The sequence below is a fragment of the Macaca fascicularis genome, chromosome 9 (assembly GCF_037993035.2).
Source record: "Macaca fascicularis isolate 582-1 chromosome 9, T2T-MFA8v1.1".
Taxonomy (NCBI): Eukaryota; Metazoa; Chordata; class Mammalia; order Primates; family Cercopithecidae; genus Macaca; species Macaca fascicularis.
The window spans coordinates 124,313,599-124,341,134 of record NC_088383.1 but is presented as its reverse complement, the minus strand read 5'-3'; the positions used below and the strand labels follow the sequence as shown (position 1 = coordinate 124,341,134).

At 35.7% G+C, this 27,536-nt stretch overlaps 1 protein-coding gene across 10 annotated transcripts in view; it reads right to left on the bottom strand.

The window, feature by feature from the left end:
• Positions 1-27,536, bottom strand: part of ATRNL1 (attractin like 1) — an 842,049-nt gene that overhangs the window by 625,722 nt on the left and 188,791 nt on the right. For 8 of the 10 annotated variants that reach the window (XM_045362239.3, XM_005566518.5, XM_015456748.4 and 5 more), the window contains 3 exons: positions 26,841-27,054; positions 25,024-25,212; positions 7,191-7,409 (listed from right to left, as the gene is read on the bottom strand). In XM_045362239.3, the coding sequence (XP_045218174.1) occupies positions 7,191-7,409; positions 25,024-25,212; positions 26,841-27,054 (622 nt within the window). The remainder of the gene's footprint in view (positions 1-7,190; positions 7,410-25,023; positions 25,213-26,840; positions 27,055-27,536) is intronic. The other 2 variants (XM_074002848.1, XM_005566521.5) reach the window with 1 other exon arrangement.

Sequence of the window (27,536 nt, the reverse complement as noted above, 5' to 3'; positions counted from 1 at the left end):
TTGTATAATCTACAAAAAGACCCATTATAATTAAAATGATGAAAGCAACAACAAGGACAAAATCTTGAAAGAAGAAAGAGATAAAATCATTTCTCACTTACAAAAAAGCCCAGTAATATTAACAACTGATTTTAAATCAGAAATAATAGAGACCAGTAAGCAGTACAATAATATATACTCAAAAGGACAATGCCAACCAAGAATCCTCAATCAAGCAAAGCTACATTTAAAAAATTAGAGAAATAATGACATTCCTAAATATTAAAACATTAGGAGAATTAGATGCTGGAAGGCTAGTCATACAAGAAATACTAAAGAAGGTTGTTCACAGGAAAGCAAGTGACCCAGATGGTAATTCAACTCCATGCAAAAAGAAAAACAGTAGTGGTAACTATTGTGTAATAATAAAACCAGGAAATGCATATTTATTTTCCTTTTTTCTATTACCTGATATTTTAAAGAATTATTTTTTAATATATGTATATAATGGTATTATTTGTCCTATAACCATAAAAATGCAACATCTTTACCAATAAAAGCACAAAATAGGTGAGTCAAGAAAACCTGTGTTGGGCTAAAGATACGATATGATGGTTTGGAGCCACAGGAACAAATAAAGAAAATCAGAAATGGTAAAAAGATTAATATAATATGAGCTATAAATATATGCTTGCCCTCCTTTCATCATTCAAATTCTTTAAAAGATATAAAATTATATAAAGTAATAATTTTAATAAAGTACTGTTGGGTCCACAACATATATGGATGTAGTAGTAAAAATAAGACAAAAATGAAGAAAAAGAATAGACCTATATGAATAGCATTATTATATCTTACTGGTATTAATATAAATCTGAAAAATATTTTAACAAGTTAAAATGTATATGTTAAAGGTTTCTAGGTCTTTCATCTCCTTGGTTAAATTTATTCCTAAGTATTTTAATTATTTGTAGCTACTATAAATGGTATTACCTTCTTGATTTCCTTTTCTCCTAGTCATTGTTCATGTGTAAAAATGCTACCGATTTTTGTGTGTTCATTGGGCATTCTGTAACTTTACCGAATTCATCTGTCAGTACTAACAGTTTCTTGATAGAATCTTTATGCTTTTCTACATATAAGATCATGTAACCTGCAGACAGGTACAATTTGACTCCCTTCTTTCCAATTTAGATCCATTTAATTTCTTGCTTTTGCCTAACTGCTCAGTCTGAAGACTTTCATGACTATGTTAAACAAGAGTGGTGCAAGTGGGCATCCCTGTGTTGTTCCAGTTCTTTAAAAAAAAAGCTTTTGGCTTTCCCTCTTCGGTATTATGATAGCTATGTTCAGACAAGCAAAAACAGGGAATTCATCACCACTAGCCAAGTCCCGAAACAGACACTTCAGGAAGTGAAAGGACAATATTTGCCATTATAAAAACAAATGAAAGTATAAAACTCCCTGATGAAGCAATGACACAAATAAGAAAGAGAAAGGACTCAAATGCTACCACTACAGAAAACTAAAAAGCCACAATGATAAACAAGAGAGAAAGGAACAAAGGATATATAAAACAACCATAAATCATTAACAAAATGCCATAAATAAGCCCTCACATATCAATAGTAATTTTTTATGTAAATGAATTAAACTTTCCACTTAAAAGACACAGACTTGCTAACCCTCAAGTTTAGAGATCCCAGAAGAAGGAGCAGGCACCCATCTGTGCTGTTCTCCAGTCTCCTTGAGTGATATCTCCAGATGCAGGAGGGAAGCAGATGAATAGGGGCTGAAGTGAACCCCCAGCAAACCACAGCAGTCCTACATAAGAGGGACCTGATCATTGAAAGAAAAACAAACAGAAAGCAACAACAACAAAAAAGTCCCCACAAAAAACCCTATCCAAGGGTAAACAGCCTCAAAGAAACAGACAAACTGAAACTCAAACTCAAAACTAGACAAACTCAAGAAGATGAGAAAGAATCAACAACAACAACAACAAAAATGCCAAAAACGCAAAGGCCAAAGTGCCTATTCTCCTCCGAATGATCACAACATCTCTCCAGCAAGGGCACAGAACTGGACAGACAATGAGATGGACGAATTCACAGAATTGGGCTTCAGAAGGCAGGTAATAAAAAACTACACTGAGCTAAGGGAAGCTAAGAACCTTGATAAAACATTACAGGAGCTGCTAACTACGATAACCAGTTTAGAGAGAAACATAAATGATCTGATGGAGCTGAAAAAAACAGCACAAGAACTTCACGAAGCAAACACAAGTATCAATAGCCGAAGTCACAATGCGAAAGAAAAAATATAAGAGTTTGAAAATCACCTTGCTGAAATAAGGCATGCAGACAAGACTACAGAAAAAAAGAATGAAAAGAAACAAAGCTTCCAAGAAACATGGGACCTTGTAAAGAGACCAAACCTGCAATTGATTGGTGTACCTGAAGTAGACAGGGAGAATGCAAACAAGCTGGAAAACACACTTCAGAATATTATCCAGGAGAATTTCCCCAACCTAGCAAGACAGGCCAATATTCAAATTCAGGAAATACAGAGAACACCACTAAGATACTCCATGAGAAGATCAAGCAAAGACACATAATCATCAGATTCTCTAAGGGTGAAATGAAGGCAAAAATGTTAATGGCAGCCAGACAAAAAGACCAGGTCACCTACAAAGGGAAGCCCAACAGACTAACAGTGGACCTCTCAGCAGAAACTCTACAAGCCAGAGGAGACTAGGGACCAATATTCAGCATTCTTAAAGAAAATAATTTTCAACCCAGAATTTCATATCCAGCCAAACTAAGCTTAATAAGAGGAGAAATAAAATATTTTCCAGACAAGCAAATGCTAAGGAATTTTGTTACCACCAGGCCTGCCTTGCAAGAGATCCTAAAAGAAGCACTAAATATGGAAAGGAAAAGCCGGTACCAACTACTACTAAAACACACCGAGATATAAAGATCGATGACACTATGAAGAAACTGCATCAACTAGTGTGCAAAATAACCAGAGAGCATCATGATAACAGGATCAAATTCACATATAACAGTATTAATCTTAAATATAAATGAGCTAAATCCCCCAATTAAAAGACACAGACTTACAAACTAGATAAAGAGTCAAGACCAATCAGTGTGCTATATTCAGGAGACCCATCTCATAGGCAAAGACACACACAGGCTCAAAATAAAGGGATGGAGAAAAATTTACCAAGCAAATGAAAAGTTAAAAAAAAAAAAAAAAAGCAGGGGGTGCAATACTAGTCTCCGACAAACAGACTTTAAACCAACAAAGATCAAAAAAGAAAAAAAAAGCATTACATAATAGTAAAGAGAACAATTCAACAAGAGAGTTCAACTATTCTAAATATATATGCACCCAATTACAGGAGCACCCTGATTCATAAAACAAGTTCGTAGAGACCTGTAAAGAGACTTAGACTCCCACACAGTAATAGTGGGACACTTTAACACTCCACTGTCAATATTAGACAGATCGAGACAAAAAATTAAGAAGGATATTCAGGACTTGAACTCAGCTCTGGATCAAGTGGACCTAATAGACATCTACAAAACTCTCCACCCTAAACCAATAGAATATACATTCTTCTCAGTGCCATATGGCACTGATCCTAAAATTGACCACATAATTGGAAGTAAAACACTCCTCAGCAAATGGAAAAGAAGTGAAATCATAAACAGTCTCTCAGACAACAGGGCAATCAAATTAGAACTCAGGATTAAGAAATTCACTCAAAACCACACACTTACATGGAAACTGAACAACCTGCTCCTGAATGACTCTTGGGTAAATAATGAAATTAATGCAGAAAGTAAGAAGTTATTTGAAAACAATGAGAACAAAGAGACAAAATACCAGAATCTCTGGGACACAGCTAAAGGATTGTTCAGAGAGAAATTTATAGCACTAAATACCCACATGAGAAAGCTGGAAAGATCTCAAACTGACACCCTAATATCACAACTAAAAGAACTAAAGAAGCAACAGCAAACAAATCCAAAAGCTAGCAGAAGACAAGAAATAACTGAGATCAGAGCAGAACTAAAAGAGATGGAAACATGAAAAACCCTCCAAAAAAATCAATGAATCCAGGATAGCTTTTTGAAAAATTAACAAAATAGAATGCTAGCTAGACTAATAAAGAAGGAGAGAAAAAAGCAACAAATAGACACAATAAAAAAATGATAAAGGGGATATGACCACTGACCCCACAGAAATACAGACTACCATCAGAGAATACTATAAACACACCTATGCAAATAAACTAGAAAACCTAGAAGAAATGGATAAATTCCTGGACACATACACCCTCCCAAGAGTAAACCAGGAAGATGTTGAATCCCTGAAGAGACCAGTAACAGTTCTGAAATTGAGGGAGTAATTAATAGCCTACCAACCAAAAAAAGCCCAGGACCAGACAGATTCACAGCCAAATTCTACCAGAGGTACAAACAGGAGCTGGTACCATTCCTACTGAAACTATTCCACACAACTGAAAGTGACAGACTCTTCTCTAACTAATTTTATGACGCCAGCATCAACCTGATACCAAAACCGGGAAGAGACACAACAAAAAAAGAAAATTCTGGCCGATTTCCCTGATGAACATCAATGTGAAAATCCTCAATAAAATACTGGTAAACTGAATCCAGCAGCACATCAGAAAACTTATCCACCAGAAGTCAGCTTCATCCCTGGGATGCAAGGCTAGTTCAACATATATAAATCAATAAACATAACTCCTCACATAAACAGAACCAAAGCCAAAAAGTACATGATTATCTCAATAGATGCAGAAAAGGCCTTTGATAAAATTCAACATCCTTTCATGTTAAAACTCTCACTAAACTAGGTATTGATGGAACATAGCTCAATAATAGGAGCTTCTTATGACAATCCCACAGCCAATATCATATTAAATGGGCAAAAGCTGGAAGCATTTGCTTTGAAAACCAGTATAAGGCAAGAATGCTCTCTCTCACCACCCCTATCCATCATGGTACTGGAAGTTCTGGCAAGGGCTATCAGGCAAGAGAAAGAAATAAAGGGTATTCAAACAGGAAAAGAAGAAGTCAAGTTTCCTCTGTTTGCAGACAACATGATTTTATGTTTAGAAAACCCCATCATCTCAGCCCAAAAACTACTTAAACCGATAATCAACTTCAGCAAAGTCTCAGGATACAAAATCAGTTTGCAAACATCACAAGCATTCCTTTACACCAACAATACACAAGGAGACAGCCAAATCATGAATGAACTCCCATTCACAATTGTTACAAAGAGAATAAAATACCTAGGAATACAGTTAACAAGGGATATGAAGGACATCTTCAAGGAGAACTACAAAGCACTGCTCAATGAAATAAGATAGGACATAAACAAATGGAAAAACATTCTATCCTCATGGATAGGAAGAATCAACATCGTGAAAATGGCCACACTGCCCAAAGTAATTTATACATTAAATGCTATTCCCATCAACCTACCATTGACATTCTTCACAGAATTAGAAAAAACTACTTTAAATTTCATATGGAATCAAAGAAGACCCCCGTATAGGCAAGATGATCCTAAGCAAAAAGAACAAAGCTAGAGGCATCATGCTACCTGACTTCAAACTATACTACAAGACTACAGTAACCAAAACAGACATAGACCAATGGAACAGAACAGAGACCTCAGAAATACCACCACACATCTACAACCATCTGATCTTCAACAAACCTGACAAAAACAAGCAATGGGGAAAGGATATCCTACTCAATAAATGGTGCTGGGAAAACTGGCTTGCCATATGCAGAAAACTGAAACTGGACCCATTCCTTACACCTTGTATAAAAATTAACTCAAGATGGATTAAAGAGTTAAATATAAAACCCAAAACCATAAAAAAAAACCTAGAAGAAAACCTAGACAATAACATTCAGGACACAGGCATGGGCAAAGACTTCATAACGAAAACCCCAAAAGCAGCTGCAACAAAAGTCAAAATTGACAAATAATATCTAATTAAACTAAAGAGCTTCTGCACAGCAAAAGAAACTATCATCAGCATGAACAGGCGACCTACAGAACAGGAGGAAATTTTTGCAATCTACCCATCTGACATAGGTCTAATATCGATAATTTACAAGGAACTTAAACAAATTTACAAGAAGAAAAATGAACAACTCCATAAAAAACTGGCAAAGGATATGAACAGCCACTTCTCAAAAGAAGACATTTACACAGCCAACAAACATATGAATAAAAGCTCAACATCACTGATCATTAGAGAAATGCAAATCAAAACCGCAATGAGATTATTAAAAAGTCAAGAAACAATAGATGCTGGCGAGACTGTGGAGAAATAGGCTCGTTTTTACACTGTGATTCCTCAAGGATCTAGAACCAGAAATACCATTTGACCAAGCAGTCCCATTACTGGGTATATACATAAAGGAATATAAATCATTCTACTATAAAGACACAAGCACAGGTATGTTTATTATAGAACTACTTGCAATAGCAAAGTCATGGAACCAACCAAAACGCCCATTAATGATAGACTAGATACAGAAAATGTGGTTCATATACACCATGGAATACTGCATAGCCATAAAGTAATGAGATCATGTCCTCTGCAGGGACATGGATGAAGCTGGAAGTCATCATCCTCAGCCAACTAACACAGGAACAGAAAACGAAACACTACATGTTCTCACTCCTAAGTGGGAGTTGAACAATGAGAACACATGGACACACATGGACACAGGGAGGGGAACAACATGACCAGGGCCTGTTGCGGGGTTGTGGGTGAGGGGAGGGAACTCAGAGGATGGCTCAATAGGAGCAGCAAACCACCATGTCGTACATATACCTATGGAACCTGCATGTTCTGCACATGTACCCCAGAACTTAAACTAAATAACAAAATATTTAAAAAGAAATGAAAGCTAATCATGATATTCCATTAATTCATTTAGCCTATCTAATGATTCTAAACAGAATACCAGCTGTATAACTGAGATAGATATAGTCTATGGAAAAATTTTTTATCTTTGACATTTTAGTCTCATTTTCATTGTTCTTTTCTCCTAAAGCTAAATTTCCTTTATTATAAGAATGGAAAACTCCTTCTAGGATCCCTTAAGCAGAAACTGAAATTGTTTCCATCACATTATTATTACCTGGACACTGGATAAAGGACCACTCATAGCTCTTTTCTTTGGGGCAAAGATTGGTGTCAAGAACCATCTCATTGTGGTGCATTCCAATAAGCTTCATTGGTCCCCGTGAAGAACCTTCAATGCAATGTCCTCTTCCTGTATTACTAGGATCATTGCACCAGCCACATCCAGGCTGTTCCAAACACTGTCCACAGGTTCTCAATCCAGAACAATTTTGAGCTGCGTGACAGGAACATTGACAAATATGTTAACCTGACTATACATTCAAACAGAATTATAGGCTAATAAAAAAATAAATATGATCATGATAAAAACAATGAAGGGTCATCTATAGTTAATATAAACATTTTTGCAATAATACTTACAAGACAGCAATTACTAAAAGCAAATAAAACATAAAACAAAGAGGAGATAAACAGGCCGCCATAGGAGTGAAAAAAGGTGTGGTTAACCATGACATGGAGAAAAATAAAATCAGTATTGAAGACTCCTGAAAATTTTGGCAGTACTAGAATTTTTGGGGAGCTCATCTAGGGCCCTACAGACCACCTTTATTATTGTCTGTGATATAAAGCCATGTTAGCTGTTCTTGTTTTGCCTCGTAAGAACCTTCAACAAAAGAACTCTCTGTATTCTGCCTGTGGACATCCAGTGTAAGTGATGTCTGCCCATTTCCTGAGATTGCTGGGCTATATTTGGACTACCTGTTACAGATAATGCTCCTCACAAGGGTCCAAGATACTAGTATTTGGCTACTATGTGATGAATAAACTTAATCTCATCCAAAAACGCAAGCTGGGTGGGAACATGAAAACCTGGTACTCTCCTTCAGCCAGGCAACCAGAGCACACATTCTAATTTTCAGGGCTATAAAACACTCCATGACTCATTTGCTGATACTCAACCTTTGTTGTTGTTGGTTTTTTGTCTTTTTGTTTTTTGATTCAGGTATAACCTATGAGACTCAACAAAGCCTATGAATATGGTAATGTTTGTCAAAGATAAGCAGACATTATAGTCAAAACATCACAGTCATAGCCATTGCTATGAAATACTTTAAACTTTGACTTAACAACCAAAGCATCTTACATTAAGCTGAGAGACTTTTCATATTTACATAGTTACTTTTACTATTATTTAGCTAGGAATAGTATATTTTGTCTTGGGGATTATTTATAAATAGAAGATAGTGACAGACATACAAGGCATATGAATGATGTCTTCTGGTCACATGAAAGAAAAAACAATGGAAGAAAAAAATGGTAGATTTCTGGCAGACTCAATTTCATTGTATGTTAATGGCTTAGCTGCCACTCAGTGTTTAATGCTACTGGAAACAAAAACATTCCTAAGAAAAACTACAAACAACAATGGCACAAATTTCTCAGTGAACATCAGGAACTTAATATCGTTGACTGTGCACAGATAATAGAATATTGGATTTAAAAATTTACCAATTATAACATTATTTGTAGTTGTCAATCCTTTGAGGGGTAAGGATCTCATACCTTCATAGGAAGGTAGAGACTAAGTACCATCTCCTGTATTTTCTTAATAAGAAATAAAAAAAGGAAGAATACTCTTTGAGTCATTAAATAAAAGTGGCTAATGTTAAATTTGTAGATAAATAATTCATTGACACAGAGTCTTCCTTTAAAATCTTACATTTTTTCAACAGTACACAGTGCTAAATAACACAATTTTTTAAATCCTTAGATAACTGAACATTTACTATTTACCATATCCCTCCTTAGTTTTGTTGGTTTAAAATACTTATCATATATCTATGGTTAGTTAACCCACAGTATTGCTAACTAGTTTATTCTAATTGTTTTCAAAAGTATATTGGGTTACTATGCTATCAATAGGACACAAGGGAAAATATCTAATTAGTAATATTGGCTTGGCATTCCAATTATTTACTATCATGTAATGATTTGTATCATATATCATGTGAGGAGAAAGTAAATCTTTAGTGAGACTCACCCTTAATAAATCAAATTTTTTAATATTGTTATACAGGTATTTCCTAAGACAGTAAGTTTTATTTTAAAACTATCTTTTTTTAAGAAAGGATCATGATACCTGCTTTAGCAACAGCCAGATTTTACCTGTGGACACCACCTATTGACCTAAACTCTGAATTGTTCAACCCAGTGAATAAAACACTGGGGAAAGAAAAAATAAATAAATAAAAAAGTCACACCACTGGCAAATGAAATAAGCTTCATGATACCTCTGCCATTCCAACCCCACAGGAGACAGTGAACCTGCTTATAAATGGAGCACATCACTACTACATCCAGCATCTGAGAAAGCCACCATGAAAAGGCCCTCTATAACCAAGGAACTCATACAGAGTCCTCACGACTAAAAGCAACAAGAGCCAAATTAGATTAAAATAAACTACAAACATTAAAGTCACATCCTCAAGGGGAAAAAAAGAAATGAAAAAAGCACAGTTGAATCAAAACTAAATTCAAAAATAATTATAAGAGCCCACAGAAGTAAGAAGGGACCAGAAAAATAATTCTGGCAATACGAAAAACTGGAGTTTTATAATATCGCCAAAAGATCAAACTAGCTCTTCAGCATAGATCCAAACCAAGATGAAATCCTTGATTTGCCAGACGAAGAATTCAGAACTACTATGTTACTCAAGAAGATAAAAGAGAAAGGTGAAAACCAACATAAGAAAATTTAAAAAAACAATTCAGGATATAAGTAAAAATATTAACAAAACATTTTTAAAAAAAAACTTCTGGAAATGAAAGGCACATTTAGAAAATTGCAAAATCCAAGTGGAAAGTTTTAACAATACTTTGTCTTAGACAAATACTACTCTAAGACAAAGTAGAAGAAATAATTTCGGACCTCATAGACAAAGTTTTTGAATTATACCAATCAAACAAAAATAAAGAAAAAATAATTTTAAAAAGGAACAAAGTATCCAAGAAATATGAGATTAGGTAAAACAGGCAAACCTAAGAATCACTGGTGTTCCTGAGGGAAAAGAAAAAGAAAAACATTTGAAAAACTTATTTGAGGGAATAACTTGAGAAAGACATCCCTGGCCTTCCTAGAGATTTGGACACCCAAATACAAGAAGCTCAAAGAGCTCCTGAGAGATTCAGTGTGCAAATGACATTACCAATGTATATAGTCATCATTCTATCTGAAGTCAACATGAATAAAAGAATTCTAAGAGCACTAAGACAAAAGTATCAGATAATCCATAAAGAAACACCTATCAGACTAATAGTAGATTTCTCAGCAGAAACCTTACAAGCCAGAAGGGATCAAGGTTCTCTATTTACCCTCCCTAAGCAGAATAACTGCCAGCCAATAATTTTGTATCCAGCAAAACTAACTTTCATAAATGAAGGAGAAATAAAGTCCTTTTGAGACAAGCAAATGCTAAGGATTTTGTCACTAACAGACCAGCCCTACAAGAAAAGCTAAAAGGAGTTCTAAATCTGAAAATGAAAGGTCAATATGCACCAGAACAGAACCTCTTGAAAGTATAAAACTCACAGGGCCTATAAAGTAATAACACAATGAGGAAAACAAAGTAACTAGGTAACAATCAACATGATGACTAGAAATGTACCCCACATCTCAATATTAATGTTACATGTAAATGGTATAAATGCTCCACATAAAAGACATAGAATGGATGAAAAACCACAAACGAAATATCTGCTATCTTCAAGAGACCCATCTAACATTTAAAGATTCTTATAGACTCAGGTAAAGGGGTGGAAAAAGATATTCAATCCAAATGGAAACCGAAAGCAAGCAGGAGTAGCTATTCTTGTATCAGATAAAACAGACTTTAAAGGAACAACAGTAAAGAAAAAAACAAAGAAGTTCATTATATAATGATAAAAGTATCAATGCAACAAGAAGATATTACAATCTAAAATATATATTCATCTAACACTAGAGCTCCCCAAATCATAAAACAATCACTACTAGACCTAAGAAAGAGATAGACAGCAGCACAATAATGGTGGAGGACTTCAACACTTCACTACACAGATCATCAAAGCAGAAAGTCATCAAAGAAACACTGGACTTAAATTACACTCTAGAACAAATGGACCTAACAGATATTAACAGAACATTCTACCCAAGAACTGCAGAATATGCATTCTTCTCATCAGCATATGGAACATTTTCCAAGATAGACCATATGACAGGCGACAAAACAAGTCTCAATAAGTTCTAAAAAATAAAAATCAGCCAGGCATGGTGACTCATGCCTGTAATCCCAGCACTTTGGGAGGCCAAGGTGGGTGGATCATGAGGTCAGGAGTTTGAGACCAGCCTGACAAACATGGTGAAACCTCGCTCTACTAAAAATACAAAAATTAGCCGGGTGTGGTGGCATGTGCCCGTAACCCCAGCTACTCAGGAGGCTGAGGTAGAAAAATTGCTTGAATCCGGGAGGCGGAGGTTGCAGTGAGCCGAGATTGTGCCACGGCACTCCAGCCTGGGCCACAGAGCAACATTCTGTCTCAAAAACAAACAAACAAAAAAAATCAAAATCATATCAAGTATCTTCTCAGACCATAGCAGAATGAAACTAGAAATCAATCCCAAAAGGAACCTTCAAAGCTATGTAAATACATGGAAATTTAACAATCTGCTCCTGAATGATTTTGGGGTTAACATTAAATCAAGATGGAAAGTTTTAAATTGTGCAAAAAGAACAATAACTGTGATACAAGTTATCTAAACCTTGAATATAGCAAAAGCTGTGCTAAGAGAAAACTTTATAGCACTAAGTGCCTGCATCAAAAAGTCTGCTAGATCACACACTGACAACCTAATGTCACATCTCAAGGAACTAGAGAAATAAGAACAAAACAAACCCAAAGCTAGCAGAATAAAATAAATGACAAATATCAGACCAGAACTAAATAAAATTGAAACCAAGAAAATACAAAAGACCAATGAAATGAAACGTTTTCTTTTTGAAAAGATAAAATTGATAGATCATTAGTTAGATTAACAAATAAGAGAGGATTCAAATAAGTTTAATTAGAAATGAAAATTGAGACATTACAAACAACATCACAAATACAAAATATCATTTGAGACAACTCTGAACACTTCTATGCATACAAACTAGAATATCTAGTGGAAATGGAAAAATTCCTAGAAACATACAACTCTCCTAACTTAAATCAGGAAGAAATCAAAACCCTGAACAGATCGATAACAAGCAGTGGGACTGAATCAGTAATATAAATTTGCCAGCCAAAAAGTCAAGGGTCGGAGGATTCACAGCCGAATTCTACTAGATATTCAAAGAATTGGTACCAATCCTACTGAAACTGTTGCAAAAGACTGAGAAAGGAAATTTTTCCTAACTCATTCTATGAAGCCAGTATCACCCTGATAGCAAAATCAGGGAAGAAAATAAGAAAACCACAGACTAATATCCCTGATGAACATAAATGAAAAAATCCTCAACAAAATACTAGCAAGCTGAATCCAATGGCACATCAAAAAGATAATTCATCATGATTAAGTAGGTTTCATCCCAGGGATGGTTCAACATATGCAAGTCAATAAGTCAATAATTATGATTCATCATATAAATGAATTAAAAACAAAAGTGATATGATAATCTCAAATAATTACAGGAAAAGCACTCATTAAAATCCAGCATATCTTTATAATTAAAAACCCTCAACAAACTAGGCAGAGAAGGAACATACCACACAATAATAAAAGCCATATATGACAAACCCACAGCAAACATCATAGTGAATGGGAAAATGTTGAAAGCATTACCTCCAAGTACTAGAAGAAGATAGGTAGGCCCACTTTCATCACTTCTATTTAACATAGTACTGGAAATCCTACCCAGAGCAATCAGGCAAGAGAAAGAAATAAAGGGCATCCAAATAGGAAACAAGGAAGTCAAACTATCCTTTTTTGCCAATGATATGATTGTATACCTAGAAAACCCTAAAGACTATGATGTGATTTTATACTGTATACCTAGAAAACCCTAAAGACTTTGATATGATCATATACCTAGAAAACCCTAAGGAATCCTTGTCCAAAAGACTCCTAGATTTGATAAATCAATTCAGTAAAACAATGTACACAAATCAGTAGCACTGCTATACACCAAAAATGACCACCCTGAGAATCAAATCAAGAACTCAACCCCTTTTACAACAAATAAAATATCTAGGAATATACTTATCCAAGGAGGTAAAATATCCCTACAAGGAGAACTACAAAACACTGCTGAAAGAAATCATAGATGACAAAAACAAATAGAAACACATCCCACACTCATAGGTTGGAAGAAATGATATCATGAGAATAATCACACTGCCCAAAATAATCTACAGGTTCAATGCAATTCCAGTCAAATCACCAACATCATTTTTCACAGTATTAGAAAAAATAATCCTAAAATTCATATAGAACCAAAAAAGAGCCTAAATAGCCAAACCAATCCTAAGTAAAAATAACAAATCTGGAGGCATCATATTACCTGACTTCAAATTGTATTATAAGACTATGGTAATCAAAAGATACATAGAAAAATGGAGATACACAGAAAAATGGAACAGAATAGAGAACCCAGATATAGAGCCAAATACTTACAACCAACTGATTTTTTGGCAAATTATACAAAAACATAAATTGGGGAAAAGACACCCTATTCAATAAATGGTGCTGAGATAACTGGGTCAACACACGTAGAAGAATGAAACTGGATCTATGTCTCTCGCCATATACAAAAATCAACTCAAGATGGATTAAAGATTTAAATCTAACACCTGAAACCATAAAAATTCTGGAAGCAACCTAAGGAAAACTCTTCTGGACACTGGCATAAGCGATTTTGACTAAGACCCCAAAATCAAATGCAACAAAAACAAAAATACATAAAAGGAACCTAATTAAACTCAAAAGCTTCTACACAGCAAAATAGATAATTATCCAAGTAAGCAGACAACACACAAGACAGGAGAAAATATTTGCAAACTATGCATCTGACAGAGGACTACTATCCAGAATCTACAAGGAACTCAAACATATCAGCAACAAGAAAACAAATAATCCCATCAAAAAGTAGACAAATGACATGAATAGATACTTGTCGAAAGATGATACACAAATGGCCAACAAAAGTGAAAAATGTTCCACATCACTAATCATCAGGGAAATGTAAATTTAAACCACAATGAGATATCACCTTACCCCAGACAAAATGGACATTATTAAAGGGTCAAAAAACAATAGATGTTGGCATGGGTACGGTGAAAAGGGAAAGCTTATACACTGCTGGTGGTAATGTAAATTATTACAACCTCTATGAAAAACAGTATGAAGGTTTCCTGAAAAACTAAAAGTAGATCTACCATTCAATCCAGTAATCCTACTGCTGGGTGTCTACCCAAAGGAAAATAAGTCATTATATCAAAAAGATACCTGCATACATGTGTTTATCACAGCACAATTCACAACTGCAAAGATATGGAACCAACCTAAGTGACAATCTAGTGACAAGTGGATAAAGAAAATGTGCTATACGTACACCAGGGAATGTTACTGAGCCATTAAAAAGAAGAAAATAATGTCTTTTGCAGCAACTTGGATGGAGCCAACAGCATTGTTCTAAGTGAAATAACTCAAGAATGGAAAAACAAATAGTATGTGTTGTCACTTATAAGTGGGAGCTAAGCTATGGGTTCACAGAGCCATACAGAGTGGTATAATTGACAATGAAGACTCAGAAGAGCAAAGGAGGGAGACGAGGGATAAAAAAAAAAAAAACCTATATGTTGGGTACAATGTACACTACTCAGGTGACAGGTGCACTAAAATCTCAGACTTCACCAGTATACAATTCATCCATATAACTAAAAAACAATTGTACCCCTACAGCCACTAAAATTTTAAAAATTAAATTTAATTTAAAAAATAAATAAGACCAGGCGCGGTGGCTCATGACTGTAATCCCAGCACTTAGGGAGATCGAGGCGGACAGATCACGAGGTCAGAAGATCAAGACCATCCTGGCTAACATGGTGAAACCCCGTCTCTACTAAAAATACAAAAAAAATTAGCCGGGCGTGGTGGTGGGCTCCTGTAGACCTAGCTACTCAGGAGGCTGAGGCAGGAGAATGGTGTGAACCCAGGAGGTGGAGTTTGCAGTGAGCCGAGATGGCACCACTTCACTGCAGCCTGGGCGACAGAGCGAGACTCCGTTTAAAATAAAATAAAATAAATAAATAAATAAATAGTCCTTATAGGACTAAAATTTCAAAACCAAAAAATAGAAAAGACAATCATTAAAATATCTTAAGGTGCATTATGGACAAATTAAATCTGAACTGTTCTCAATACAACATTCTTATTCATGTTTCCAAACAGCTGGGGAAACCTTAGCTTACATACAGAATCCTGGGTTTTCCGTACTGACAACGAGAAACTATTAATCCTCTAGTTCTGCTTATCTATTAGATTTAGCCTTTAATAATAAGTTCAAAAATGTCAAGTTCAGAGCAACATCATAATTCTCTTGGATTTCATTTCAGATATAAAGATATTAAATAAGGTAATGCTGATTTTGTTTTTCAAGAGTAGAAAGCAACATGCATTTTAACAGAAAGTTAATTACTATTTAGCAGGGACTCAAAAACTGACATATGCTAATTTTTCTTCTCTTTCTTATAGAAAATAAGATACGAGAAACCTTATGCAGGCTATGCTATTGTTCCTAAAGTTATGTGTGGTATAAGGACTTGTATGAAATATGGGTAATTGGAGCAATCCTTTTTATTTTATTTATTTTTGGCTTTTCAAAAGATCAAGTTGTAAAATATCCAATATGGTTTTTCAAACGGGTAAGAATATTAAAAAACCAACCTGTAAGAAATTGTCATCAAATTTTAAAAATGATTACCTTCCTTAATTGTGAAAGTGTTTAAATTGAACACATAAACTTACAAATACTGAAAAAAATATAGATTTGTGAGATAATACCTTATCCTCAAGTTGTGTATTATTCTATTTTACTATATCAATTTAATTGCATTTTCATTTGAACCTTTATACATTTAGGACTAAATCTCCTACTATTGCTTTAAACATTGCCCTGGAATTCATTTTCACAAGTAGAATATCTGACTATCCAAAATATATCAATTATTAATAATGCCAAATATTAGCAAAGCTTTCTCAGAAACCATTAGTCAAAAATTGTCTTAATATATATTTCCTCTCTTCAATTTGTGAATTTTAAACAATGATATCACAATATTATAACTGAAAAATACTGGAAAATATTGCAAAATCCTATTTGTTTCTCCTTTCCAAAGAAAAATTTCCCTTAATTTCTATTTACTAGTAAACCTCAAATGAACATTGAGGCAACTTCCTGAAGGCAACTAAAAGACCACTTCCAATACAAAGTTTTGTTGATACGTATAAAAGTATTTTAAAGACTCAAATGTTAAATGAATAGACATGTGTAGTAGAAAACGATAATGTAAATATATATAATTTATCCTGAAAAGTTAAAAAGTTAAAGTCAACAGCATACTAAAACCATTGCTGAGAAGCTGACACCTACGAAAGAGTAACACTCAGCTACTTTTAAATTGTATTTTGAACAAGAATGTCATTGTACTCCTAGTCCCTATTGTATTTCCTGGCATTTCTTCACTACAAATGTTTGTTGGTTAAAAACATGGGAAAAATTAAACAATGAAGGAGTTCGTTATTCACACATAGTGGATCACTGCCAGGTAACTACTACTTCCAGAAATACAAAGTCTCCTTGAGGCAATGTCCAATGCCCTTCTTCCCCACAACGACACACAGGTGTATAATAAAAAATCTGTGGAGGCCGGGCACAGTTGCTCACACCTGTAATCCCAGCATGTTGGGAGGCCAAGGTGGGCAGATTACTTGAAGTCAGGAGTTCAAGACCACCTGGCCAACATGGTGAAACCCCATCTCTACTAAAAACACTAAAATCATCCAGGCATGGGGGTAGGCGCCTGTAGTCCCAGCTACTCGGGAGGCTGCGGCAGGAGAATTGCTTGAACCCAGGAGGCGGAGATTGCACTGAGCCAAGACTGTGCCACTGCACTCCAGCCTGGGTGACAGAGCAAGACCCTGTCTCTAAAACACAAAACCAAACAAACAAACCCTGTGGAATAGAAATACCTGTTAGAGTAGTCCTGGACATTATCAGCACAAATGATCTATACACAGCTTCCGGAAAGGCGAACTTGACAACAGAACAGAGAACGGAACTACAGAGAAGAAAAAATAGCAAACTAGACTACCTGCTCAAGGAACAAATGGTAGAAGTAGACAATGAAGCCTCTATAATAATCAAGAAAACAAAATAAGCAAAAGATCAAAAACAAGAGATACAATGACAGACCTGAAGATCTGATGTATGCTTGCCTAGCTGACAATTCCACCAGCAGTATATAGTTATCATTATTTGATTTGTCAGTGGTAGAAATTTAATTCATACCTGTGTTAAAATAGTGAATTATGTTTCACTAACCTTCTCAAAAAAAATCAGTTACAACAATTTTTATATTTGTACTATATAATTACAGTGTTTTCAAAAAACTTATTTCAACTAAATAAAAAGTCCCAAGTAAAGGATTATAAAAGGAAAAATAGCTAAATATTAGCAAACAAAAATAGAAAAAATACGAATAGAGTTGAGATATTAAGATATATCTAGACATTCTAGCAACTATTTTAATATTTGCAACAAGAGTAAAGATAAGAAAACATGTAGTTTAAGACATTACAGAACATTTTTAGCAGATGAAGAAACAAACCACTCTTCAGATTTAAAGAGCCAATGAAAAAATCTAAAAAATCTAAAAATGATTTTCTTCAATGAAAAACTGTAAAAAAAAATTAATTTTAAAGAACCACATCAATCACTGAAAAACTGAATTAAAACCATGAAAAATTTTAGAATGCCAACAAGAAAGAAAAAAATCTTAAAAGCTCCCAAAGCAGGGATAAAAAAGATGTTCCACAAAGGAATGAAAATTAGATTGGCATTGGCATTCTCATCCACAACACTGAATGCTAAAGAGGTTCCAAGGAAAAAATTACTTAGAATACTACATTTAGCCATTTTATCATTCAAGTGAAAATGAAAAGTATACTTTTAGACATGCAAAGACTCAAAAGTTTATGTCACAAATTTATTTGAAAAAATTTACTAAAGATTGTTTACCAATGGTTAAAATGGTAAAATTTACGTTATGTGTGTTATACCACCAAAAAAATTGTGAGAAAACAAAAAAGTAGAACAAATGAGAAGAAATGGGATGTAAGAAAAACTTGTGAGAACATAAGCTTAATTCTAAATAATTTTTAGAAAGTTGTTAAGAGAATAAGAGCTTAGACTTTCACAAACCACTTTTTCCCTACTTTTTAGCCTTTTTTATTGTGAAATATAACACATATACAATTACATAAAGAAAAATATAAGATTAATAAATTATTATACACACACTCTGGACCTGCACAAAGCCTAGCAGTGGATCACTGCCTCTCTTGTCTCATTTCCTAATCGGCACCCCTAAACTTCTCCCAGCAACATCCTCTAGCTGACATTTTTGAGAATAAACTTTTGCCTTACTCTATAGTTTTACCACCTAAACACACATTTCTAAACAACATAGTGTAGTTTTGACTATTTTTGAACTTTATACCTAAATGTAGTCAAACAGTATGTAATCTTTCATGCTAGCTTCATTCATTGAACAATAATATTTGTGGAGAGACAACCATGACTATCGAGGCAGAAGAAGGTGCTCATTGTCTCATTCCCCACAAGTCTTCAACTCTTGTATTCAACTCTCCTGGGCAGCTGGCTCCCAGTTTTGAAATGTTCTGCTGTGCTAAAAAGGCCATTTTATGCCTGAAACCACTACACTGTTGCACACTTGATCAGGTACAACACCCCCATTCCTTATCACAATCCCTAAAAAGGGATATCAACGGGGAGCTCAACCCATAATACATCCAACCATGCCCATCCCAGGCATATCTCTCCACTTGATGCCAAGAGCCTGAAGGAACAAATGAACACAACAGCTGCAGCTGGGATTCTAGCCTGCATTGTGTTACTGTTTTGCCTTAGCTCTTCAAGCAACAGTGGTGCCCACTATGGACCAAATACGTATTTGACTGGACCGCTGGGAGTGATGAAAGGCCTAGAAAGTCAGTGGGTCTCTACGTGCATTGCCTCAAGTAGTGGCTACCTCTAAATGGGAAGATGACTCATCTGGGCAAGAAGGACTAGTATCAACTGGGTGACCATGTTGTCTAAGGGCCATACACTTACAGGCTTCAACATAGTAGACTTACCACCAACAGGGATCTCAGAATTATGAAGTTACTGTGATAGCAGTTATTAAGAAATTATTTTAGGTAGATAGAGAGAAAAGGGATCCTTGGAAAGTTTTCATTTCTTTTTAAAACACCTCCAAAAGCGTTGCTTGTCTAACAGAAAAGTCCAGGCTCTTAGAGCCAAGCCGCAACCTTTAGTATGCATACGCAAGCCATTAGAAACTGGGTCCACTCAACATGGCGATTCCTACCTTTGTCCTCTTGCCCTTGCTCCACATATCCCCGCGTGTGTAGAACATCATGGTGCCCTGCATTTGCATATTAAAAGGCGAGGGTGGGAAGGCCAGTTTTTTTCCCAGGGCTACGTGAATGAATGCCTGGTCAAACCAATCCCCTAAGCCCTATGCAAATCAGACACGGACTCCTCCAGCCTCTACATATACCTGCCTGGTACGCACCACACTTGGGGTTTCCTCTTTGAGCTGTGGAGCCCCCATCCCTCTGTCTCTGTAAGGGCGAGCCTCTTCCTTCTGCCTTCTCTTTTCTTTCTTGCCTATTAAACTCTCCGCTCCTTAAAACCACTCCACGTGTGTCTGTGTTGTTTAATCTAATTCAACGTGAGACAAGAGCCCTGGTGTTCCCCCACTCATGGGAGCCATATCATTACTATAATTGCTAACTAGAATGGGTTGCCTCTCAGAGGAAAAACAAGAAAGCTCAAAAGGAGGGAAGGAAGAGTGGACAGGCAGAAAACAAATATTGCTGCTGGGATAGTTGTTTGTATTTTCATCAGTCAGGCTGCCAGTGGCTGCTCCTACGGAGGGACTGCAACAAAGTCAATGATCTAGTAAGAAAGTCCTGAAGATACTTAGGAAGGTTATAGAAACAAGCTGTGTTATGGCCTGCACTCCTAGGAAAACTCCAAGTGACTGTTTCCTGGAGAGAAAGGGACACAGGGAAACCACTGGACGGATACAAAAACCTAAAATGGACCTTTCACCTTTAAAAGTTTCAAATATGACAAAAGAAGAGAGATGATCATAGTGGAGAACTTAGGACTGTTAGGAGAAAGGAATTAGAATTGCGACAAAGATCCCCTGGAGAGAATTCCTGTGTAGAGACGGAAACTGTTGCTTTCCCTATCTCATTGAATACATTTCAACCACAACATATTCCTGAGTTTAATAGATACACTGGACTGCAAGTGGCTGTTATTTTGTCTCCTTTGACTGAAGTGTAACTACAATTTCTTTGGAACCTCGAAAAAACATACCAACATGTTAGATTCACTCATTTCAAATCCTGTTTACTGCAGGTTAAAGTATTGGAAGAAAAAAAAAAAAATCTAAGGACTTTTGCTCCTATTTTCTTTGTGAGCTTCCTAGACACTCAGATGTTGAGAAGAAGGGAATTGAAAAAGAACCAAAAGAACTTCTCATTTTATTTGTCTGTTTGGACTTTAACAAGTAACTGATATTTTGCTTTGTTCAAATCAAAGCATCCTCAATGGACATAAACTTGGATACCAGCCAGGTGCGGTGGCTCACGCCTGTAATCCCAGCACTTTGGGAGGCCGAGCCGGGCAGATCATGAGGTCAGGAGTTCGAGATCAGCCTGGCCAACAGTGAAACTCCATCTCTAAAGAAAGTACAAAAATTAGCCGGGCATGGTGGCGCATGCCTGTAGACCCAGCTACTTCGGAGGCTAAGGCAAGAGAATCGCTTGAACCAGGGAGGTGGAGGTTGCAGTGAGCTGAAATTGGGCCACTACACTCCAGCCTGGGCCACAGAGCGAGACTCCATCTCAAAAAAAAAAAAAAAAAAAAAAACCTAGATACCAACTTTATCTCAGGTGATTCTACAGCTTTCTATGGTGGTAGAACGGTAACTACTGGGCCCCTGAAAAGTATATTATTCCCAAAAAAAGGACATAAAGTCTGGATTAATTACAAGATGGACAGATACCAATAAGTGGGATATGAATGAATGCAACCAACATTGAGAACAGGTCATGAGAGCAGCAGGAATAAATACTACTCTCTACTTTTTTGTTCCAAATCTGAAATTCCAATTAATTCAGCTGAAAAGGTGTATTTTTGATGAGCAGCAGTGTCAAAGAGTGGACTGTGGAAAGATAAACCATATTCTCTGCTATGAAGAAGCTAGCTAAGATCAGTACTTTCCTCTCCCAAGCAGAAAGAGTTTCACATGGTCTCAAGTTCCCACAAGGCTACCATGTGCTACCAGTAGCATTATGCAATTCCCTTGGCACCTATATTCTGATGCCATTTGTGTTTGTAAGCAAGGACACTCTCACCACATAGTATCCAGTATTAAATATTCATTCAGGCAAACCGAATCCAGCAGCACATCAAAAAGTTTATCCACCATGATCAAGTGGGTTTCATGCAAGGCTGGTTCAACATATGCAAATCAATAAACGTAATCCAGCATATAAACAGAACCAAAGACAAAACCACACGATTATCCCAATAGATGCAGAAAAGGCCTTTGACAAAATTCAACAGCCCTTCATGATAAAAACTCTCAATAAATTCGGTATTGATGGAATGTACCTCAAAATAATAAGAGCTATTTATGACAAACCCACAGCCAATATCATAATGAATGGGCAAAAACTGGAAGCATTCCCTTTGAAAACTGGCACAAGACAGGAATGCCCTCTCTCACCACTCCTATTCAACATAGTGTTGGAAGTTCTGGCTGGGGCAATCAGGCAAGAGAAAGAAATCAAGGGTATTCAGTTAGGAAATGAAGAAGTCAAATTGTCCCTCTTTGCAGATGACATGATTGTATATTTAGAAAATCCCATCATCTCAGCCCAAAATCTCCTTAAGCTGATAAACAATTTCAGCAAAGTCTCAGGATACAAAATCAATGTGCAAAAATCACAAGCATTCTTATACACCAGTAACAGACAAACAGAGAGCCAAATCATGAATGAACTTCCATTCACAACTGCTTCAAAGAGAATAAAATATCTAGGAATCCAACTTACAGGGATGTAAAGGACCTCTTCAAGGAGAACTACAAACCACTGCTCAATGAAATAAAAGAGGACACAAACAAATGGAAGAACATACCATGCTCATGGATAGGAAGAATCAATATTGTGAAAGAAATCAATATCGTGAAAAGGTAATTTATAGATTCAATGCCATCCCCATTAAGCTACCAATGAGTTTCTTCACAGAATTGGAAAAAACTGCTTTAAAGTTCATATGGAACCAAAAAAGAGCCCACATTGCCAAGACCATCCTAAGTCAAAAGAACAAAGCTGGAGGCATCACGCTACCTGACTTCAAACTATACTACAAGGCTACAGTAACCAAAACAGCATGGTGCTGGTACCAAAACAGAGATATAGACCAATGGAACAGAACAGAGGCCTCAGAAATAATACCACACATCTACAGCCATCTGATCTTTGACAAATCTGAGAAAAACAAGAAATGCGGAAAGGATTACCTATTTAATAAATGGTGCTGGGAAAATTGGCTAGCCATAAGCAGAAAACTGAAACTGGATCCTTTCCTTACTCCTTATACGAAAATTAATTCAAGATGGATTAGAGACTTAAATGTTAGACCTAATACCATAAAAACCCTAGAAGAAAACCTAGGTAATACCACTCAGGATATAGGCATGGATAAGGACTTCATGACTAAAACACCAAAAGCGATGGCAACAAAAGCCAAAATTGACAAATGGGATCTAATTAAACTAAAGAGCTTCTGCACAGCAAAAGAAACTACCATCAGAGTGAACAGGCAACCTACAGAACGGGAGAAAATTTTTGCAATCTACTCACCTGACAAAGGGCTAATATCCAGAACCTACAAAGAACTCAAACAAATTTACAAGAAAAAAACAAACAACCCCATCAAAAAGTGGGCAAAGGATATGAACAGACATTTGTCAAAAAAGACATGCATACAACCAACAGACACATGAAAAACTGCTCGTCATCACTGGCCATCAGAGAAATGCAAATCAAAACCACAATGAGATACCATCTCACACCAGTTAGAATGGCGATCATTAAAAAGTCAGGAAACAACAGGTGCTGGAGAGGATGTGGAGAAATAGGAACACTTTTACACTGTTGGTGGGATTGTAAACTAGTTCAACCATTGTGGAAAACAGTATGGCGATTCCTCAAGGATCTAGAACTAGAAATACCATATGACCCAGCCATCACATTACTGGGTATATACCCAAAGGATTATAAATCATGCTGCTATAAAGACACATGCACACGTATGTTTATTGCGGCACTATTCACAATAGCAAAGACTTGGAATCAACCCAAATGTCCATCAGTGACAGACTGGATTAAGAAAATGTGGCACATATACACCATGGAATACTATGCAGCCATAAAAAAGGATGAGTTCGTGTCCTTTGTAGGGCCATGGATGAAGCTGGAAACCATCATTCTCAGCAAACTTTCGCAAGAACAGAAAACCAAACAACCGCATGTTCTCACTCATAGGTGGGAATTGAACAATGAGATCACTTGGACATGGGAAAGGGAACATCACACACCAGGGCCTATTATGGGGAGGGGAGAGGGGGAAGGGATGGCATTGGGAGTTATAACTGATGTAAGTGACGAGTTGATGGGTGCTGACGAGTTGATGGGTGCAGCACAACAACATGGCACATGTATACATATGTAACAAACCTGCACGTTGCGCACATGTACCCTAGAACTTAAAGTATAATAATAATTTTAAAAAGACACCTAAAAGAAAATAAATAAAATAAATAAATAAATATTCATTCAGGTGCAGCCTTATCCTATAGTACTTAGAAAACATAGAGACCAGTAAGGGGCAAGATTTGTCTCCTGGAGTACAACTCATAGCAAGTCCAGTACTGCTGACATAACTCTATGTGATGTCAAGACTGTGCATTCTATACTTGTAGCAGATATACCAACATTGATACGATATTCTTGCCCCAAAATGCTTTCCTGGATCTAATCATGAGGGAAAAATTAGACAATCCAAATTGAGAAACCTCCAAAACAACTGGTATAGGTTATTCAAAAATATCAAAGTCCTGTAAGGAAAAGACATGGGAACTGTATTAGATTAAAATACACTAAAAAGGCTCACCAAAGCAATCTGTGATGTTTGAGGTGAACACCCTCATGAAGTGTTATGCTGTCTGCAACATACACACAGTTCAGGGAAAAGGGGCTGTACATATGTGGCAATATGTTAATAGTTAGGGTAAGATAGTGGAATGCCAAATGATGATATAATAAAAATCAGAGGTTAACAGTACCAGTTGGTTTCAAAAGTAGCTGTAGCAATATTTTTTCTCATTTTCTGAAACTCCTTCAAATATTTAATTCTTCTTTACATCATAGAATAGTAATTTATGTTGCTGTCAAATGAAAAGTACTCTAGATAAATACTCACGAGAGCAGGTGGCAGTTTGCCACTCTAGACATTGTCCATAGGGAAAAGAGATGATATAGGCATTAGAGTCAACACATCGTTTCGTACTGCTGCACCACATACACTCCATGCCATTGCTTGTACAGTTGGAACATGATGTCCTTAGAGAGCATGGCTTTTTGCATGGCCTCGCATTTTGATTTGGACTAACTGGAATAAATAAACAAATACAATAATTTCATTTTTAACTTCATGTTAACACAATTGTATGGGTTTTCTTTGCTTTGCTGTTCAGAGCATGTTTCAATTAAGCCAACTTTGGCATTATAATATGATGAGGTAAATAAAAACAAAGGTGATATATCAATACTTCTTAAATTTTTTATTAAATTTGAAAATGTACAACTTCTTTGATATTTTTAATTATTTACAAAGTAAAGTTGTATAATTTTAAATATTATAAGTAGTAATGTAATCTATGACCTAGTTTGTATACTAGCAGTGTTTACTTTCCCAGCCACAATGTTTTCCCAGCCACAATGTTTTCCATAACATTCCACATCTTACAAAGTAAATGTGCCATAAGTGAACATGTCTCTGATATAAACAAAGAATAAAAATACAGCTTATCATAAAATATTACACAAGATACAATATTTATCACAGCCTTTAGGACGACTATTATTTTAAAATAATAGGAAATAAATATTGGCAAGGATGCAGAGAAATTGAAACCTTTGTTCACTGCTGGTGGGAATGTATACAGCCTCTGAGAAAAACAGTATGGTGATTCCTCAAAAATTTCAACATAGAATTGCCACATGATTTTGCAATTCTGCTTCTGGCTATATACCCCAAAGAAGTGAAAGCAAGAAGCTGAAGAGATGTTCATACACCCACATTCATAGCAGCATTACTCACAAGAGCCAAAAGGTAGAAGCAACCCAAGTATCCACTGATAGATGAAGGGATGAACAAAATGTAGTAGATACATATAATGTAATACTGCTCAACCTTAAAAAGGAAGGAAATTCTCATACATCCTACAACATGGTGAAACACTAAAGACATTATGCTAAGGGAATAAGCCAGTCACATAGGATGTATACTATATGATTCCACCATATGAGGTACCTGAAGTAGTAAATTCATAGAGACAGAAAGTAGAATAGTAGTTGCTAGGGACTGTAGGGGGTGGGGTGGAGGAAACAGAGAGTTATTGTTTAATGGGTACATATTTTTAGTTTTGCAAAATGTAAAAAGTTCTGGAGATAAACGGTGATGATGTTTGTACAACAGTGTGAAAGTACTTAATGCTATTGAATTGGCATTAAAATACATTTAAAATGGTTAAAGTGGTAAGTTTTAAGCATATTTTACCATGATAAAAATATAACATTTAAAAGAAAATAATTTCATATTCCTTTCTCACTTAACAAAAATCCATTTCAGAAGATGTAACAAAAATGTTTCTTTTAACTTGATAACTGAAATAATATGTCTACAAGAGTAAAAGGAGTCCCAATTAAACAAATCTTCCCAAACACTATCATAAGTGAAAGACATTAATGAATTAAGAATAGATTATTGCTATATTGTAACTACAACCATATATTCATAATCTCACTATTTGAACCAACAGAGATTGCATAAAATAATAATATTATGTTATTTTCACAAGTTAATGCTGAGATCACTAATAGTAAGTGGGGAAGAATGTGTATAAAAATAAAATTTACATAAATATCAGAGAATCAGACTACACCCTAGAAGGAAGGAATGAGAAGATGGGATGGAAACATACTTTTAAAGGAATGCTAATTTACTGGACTACTTACCAACAGGTTTTTCACAGACAAGGCCATTTGCCATAGATGTACAAGGATTAGCTTTTAAGCCTGCCACTGCAGCCCTTTCTAGATATGCACAAAACCCAGAATCATTGGGTTCACCAGGAAGCCACTGTAGTGTTGTGTTTGTAAAAGGAGACATGTCTTCCCATCCCCAGTAGGATATATTGATCTTGCGCAAGCCTACCCAAGGTGATACTTTCTGTAAACAACAGGAAAAGGGGCATTCAAAGAAAGTTAGATGTAAAAATATGCCATGTTCCTTAGCAAATGGTTCATTATTATTAAAAATTATATTTGAAGATATATATAAAACTGCCTTTCTAATGAGTTTTAGTACTAAGAATAATTAACAATTATAGCATAGTTTGGAGAATGATGTAGAACAGAACACTGTTTTTAAAACACAGGTTTTATGTTTAGCTACATGATTGGCATCATTTATTTAGCCTTCGCGAACCTCAGTTTCCTCTCCTATAAAATGGAGGTATAATTATCTATCTGATAAGGCAGGATTATTTAAAAACTTAACATACTGTTATTTCTGCTGCTGCTTCTATTACTATTACTACTATCAGTGTAATCAGTTGAAAGATTAAGATTCTAAAGATAAATTGCCATTATCTGCACTGTGAAAATAGAAAATAAAATCAACAAACAGTATATAGAGTCTGAGTGAAGTCT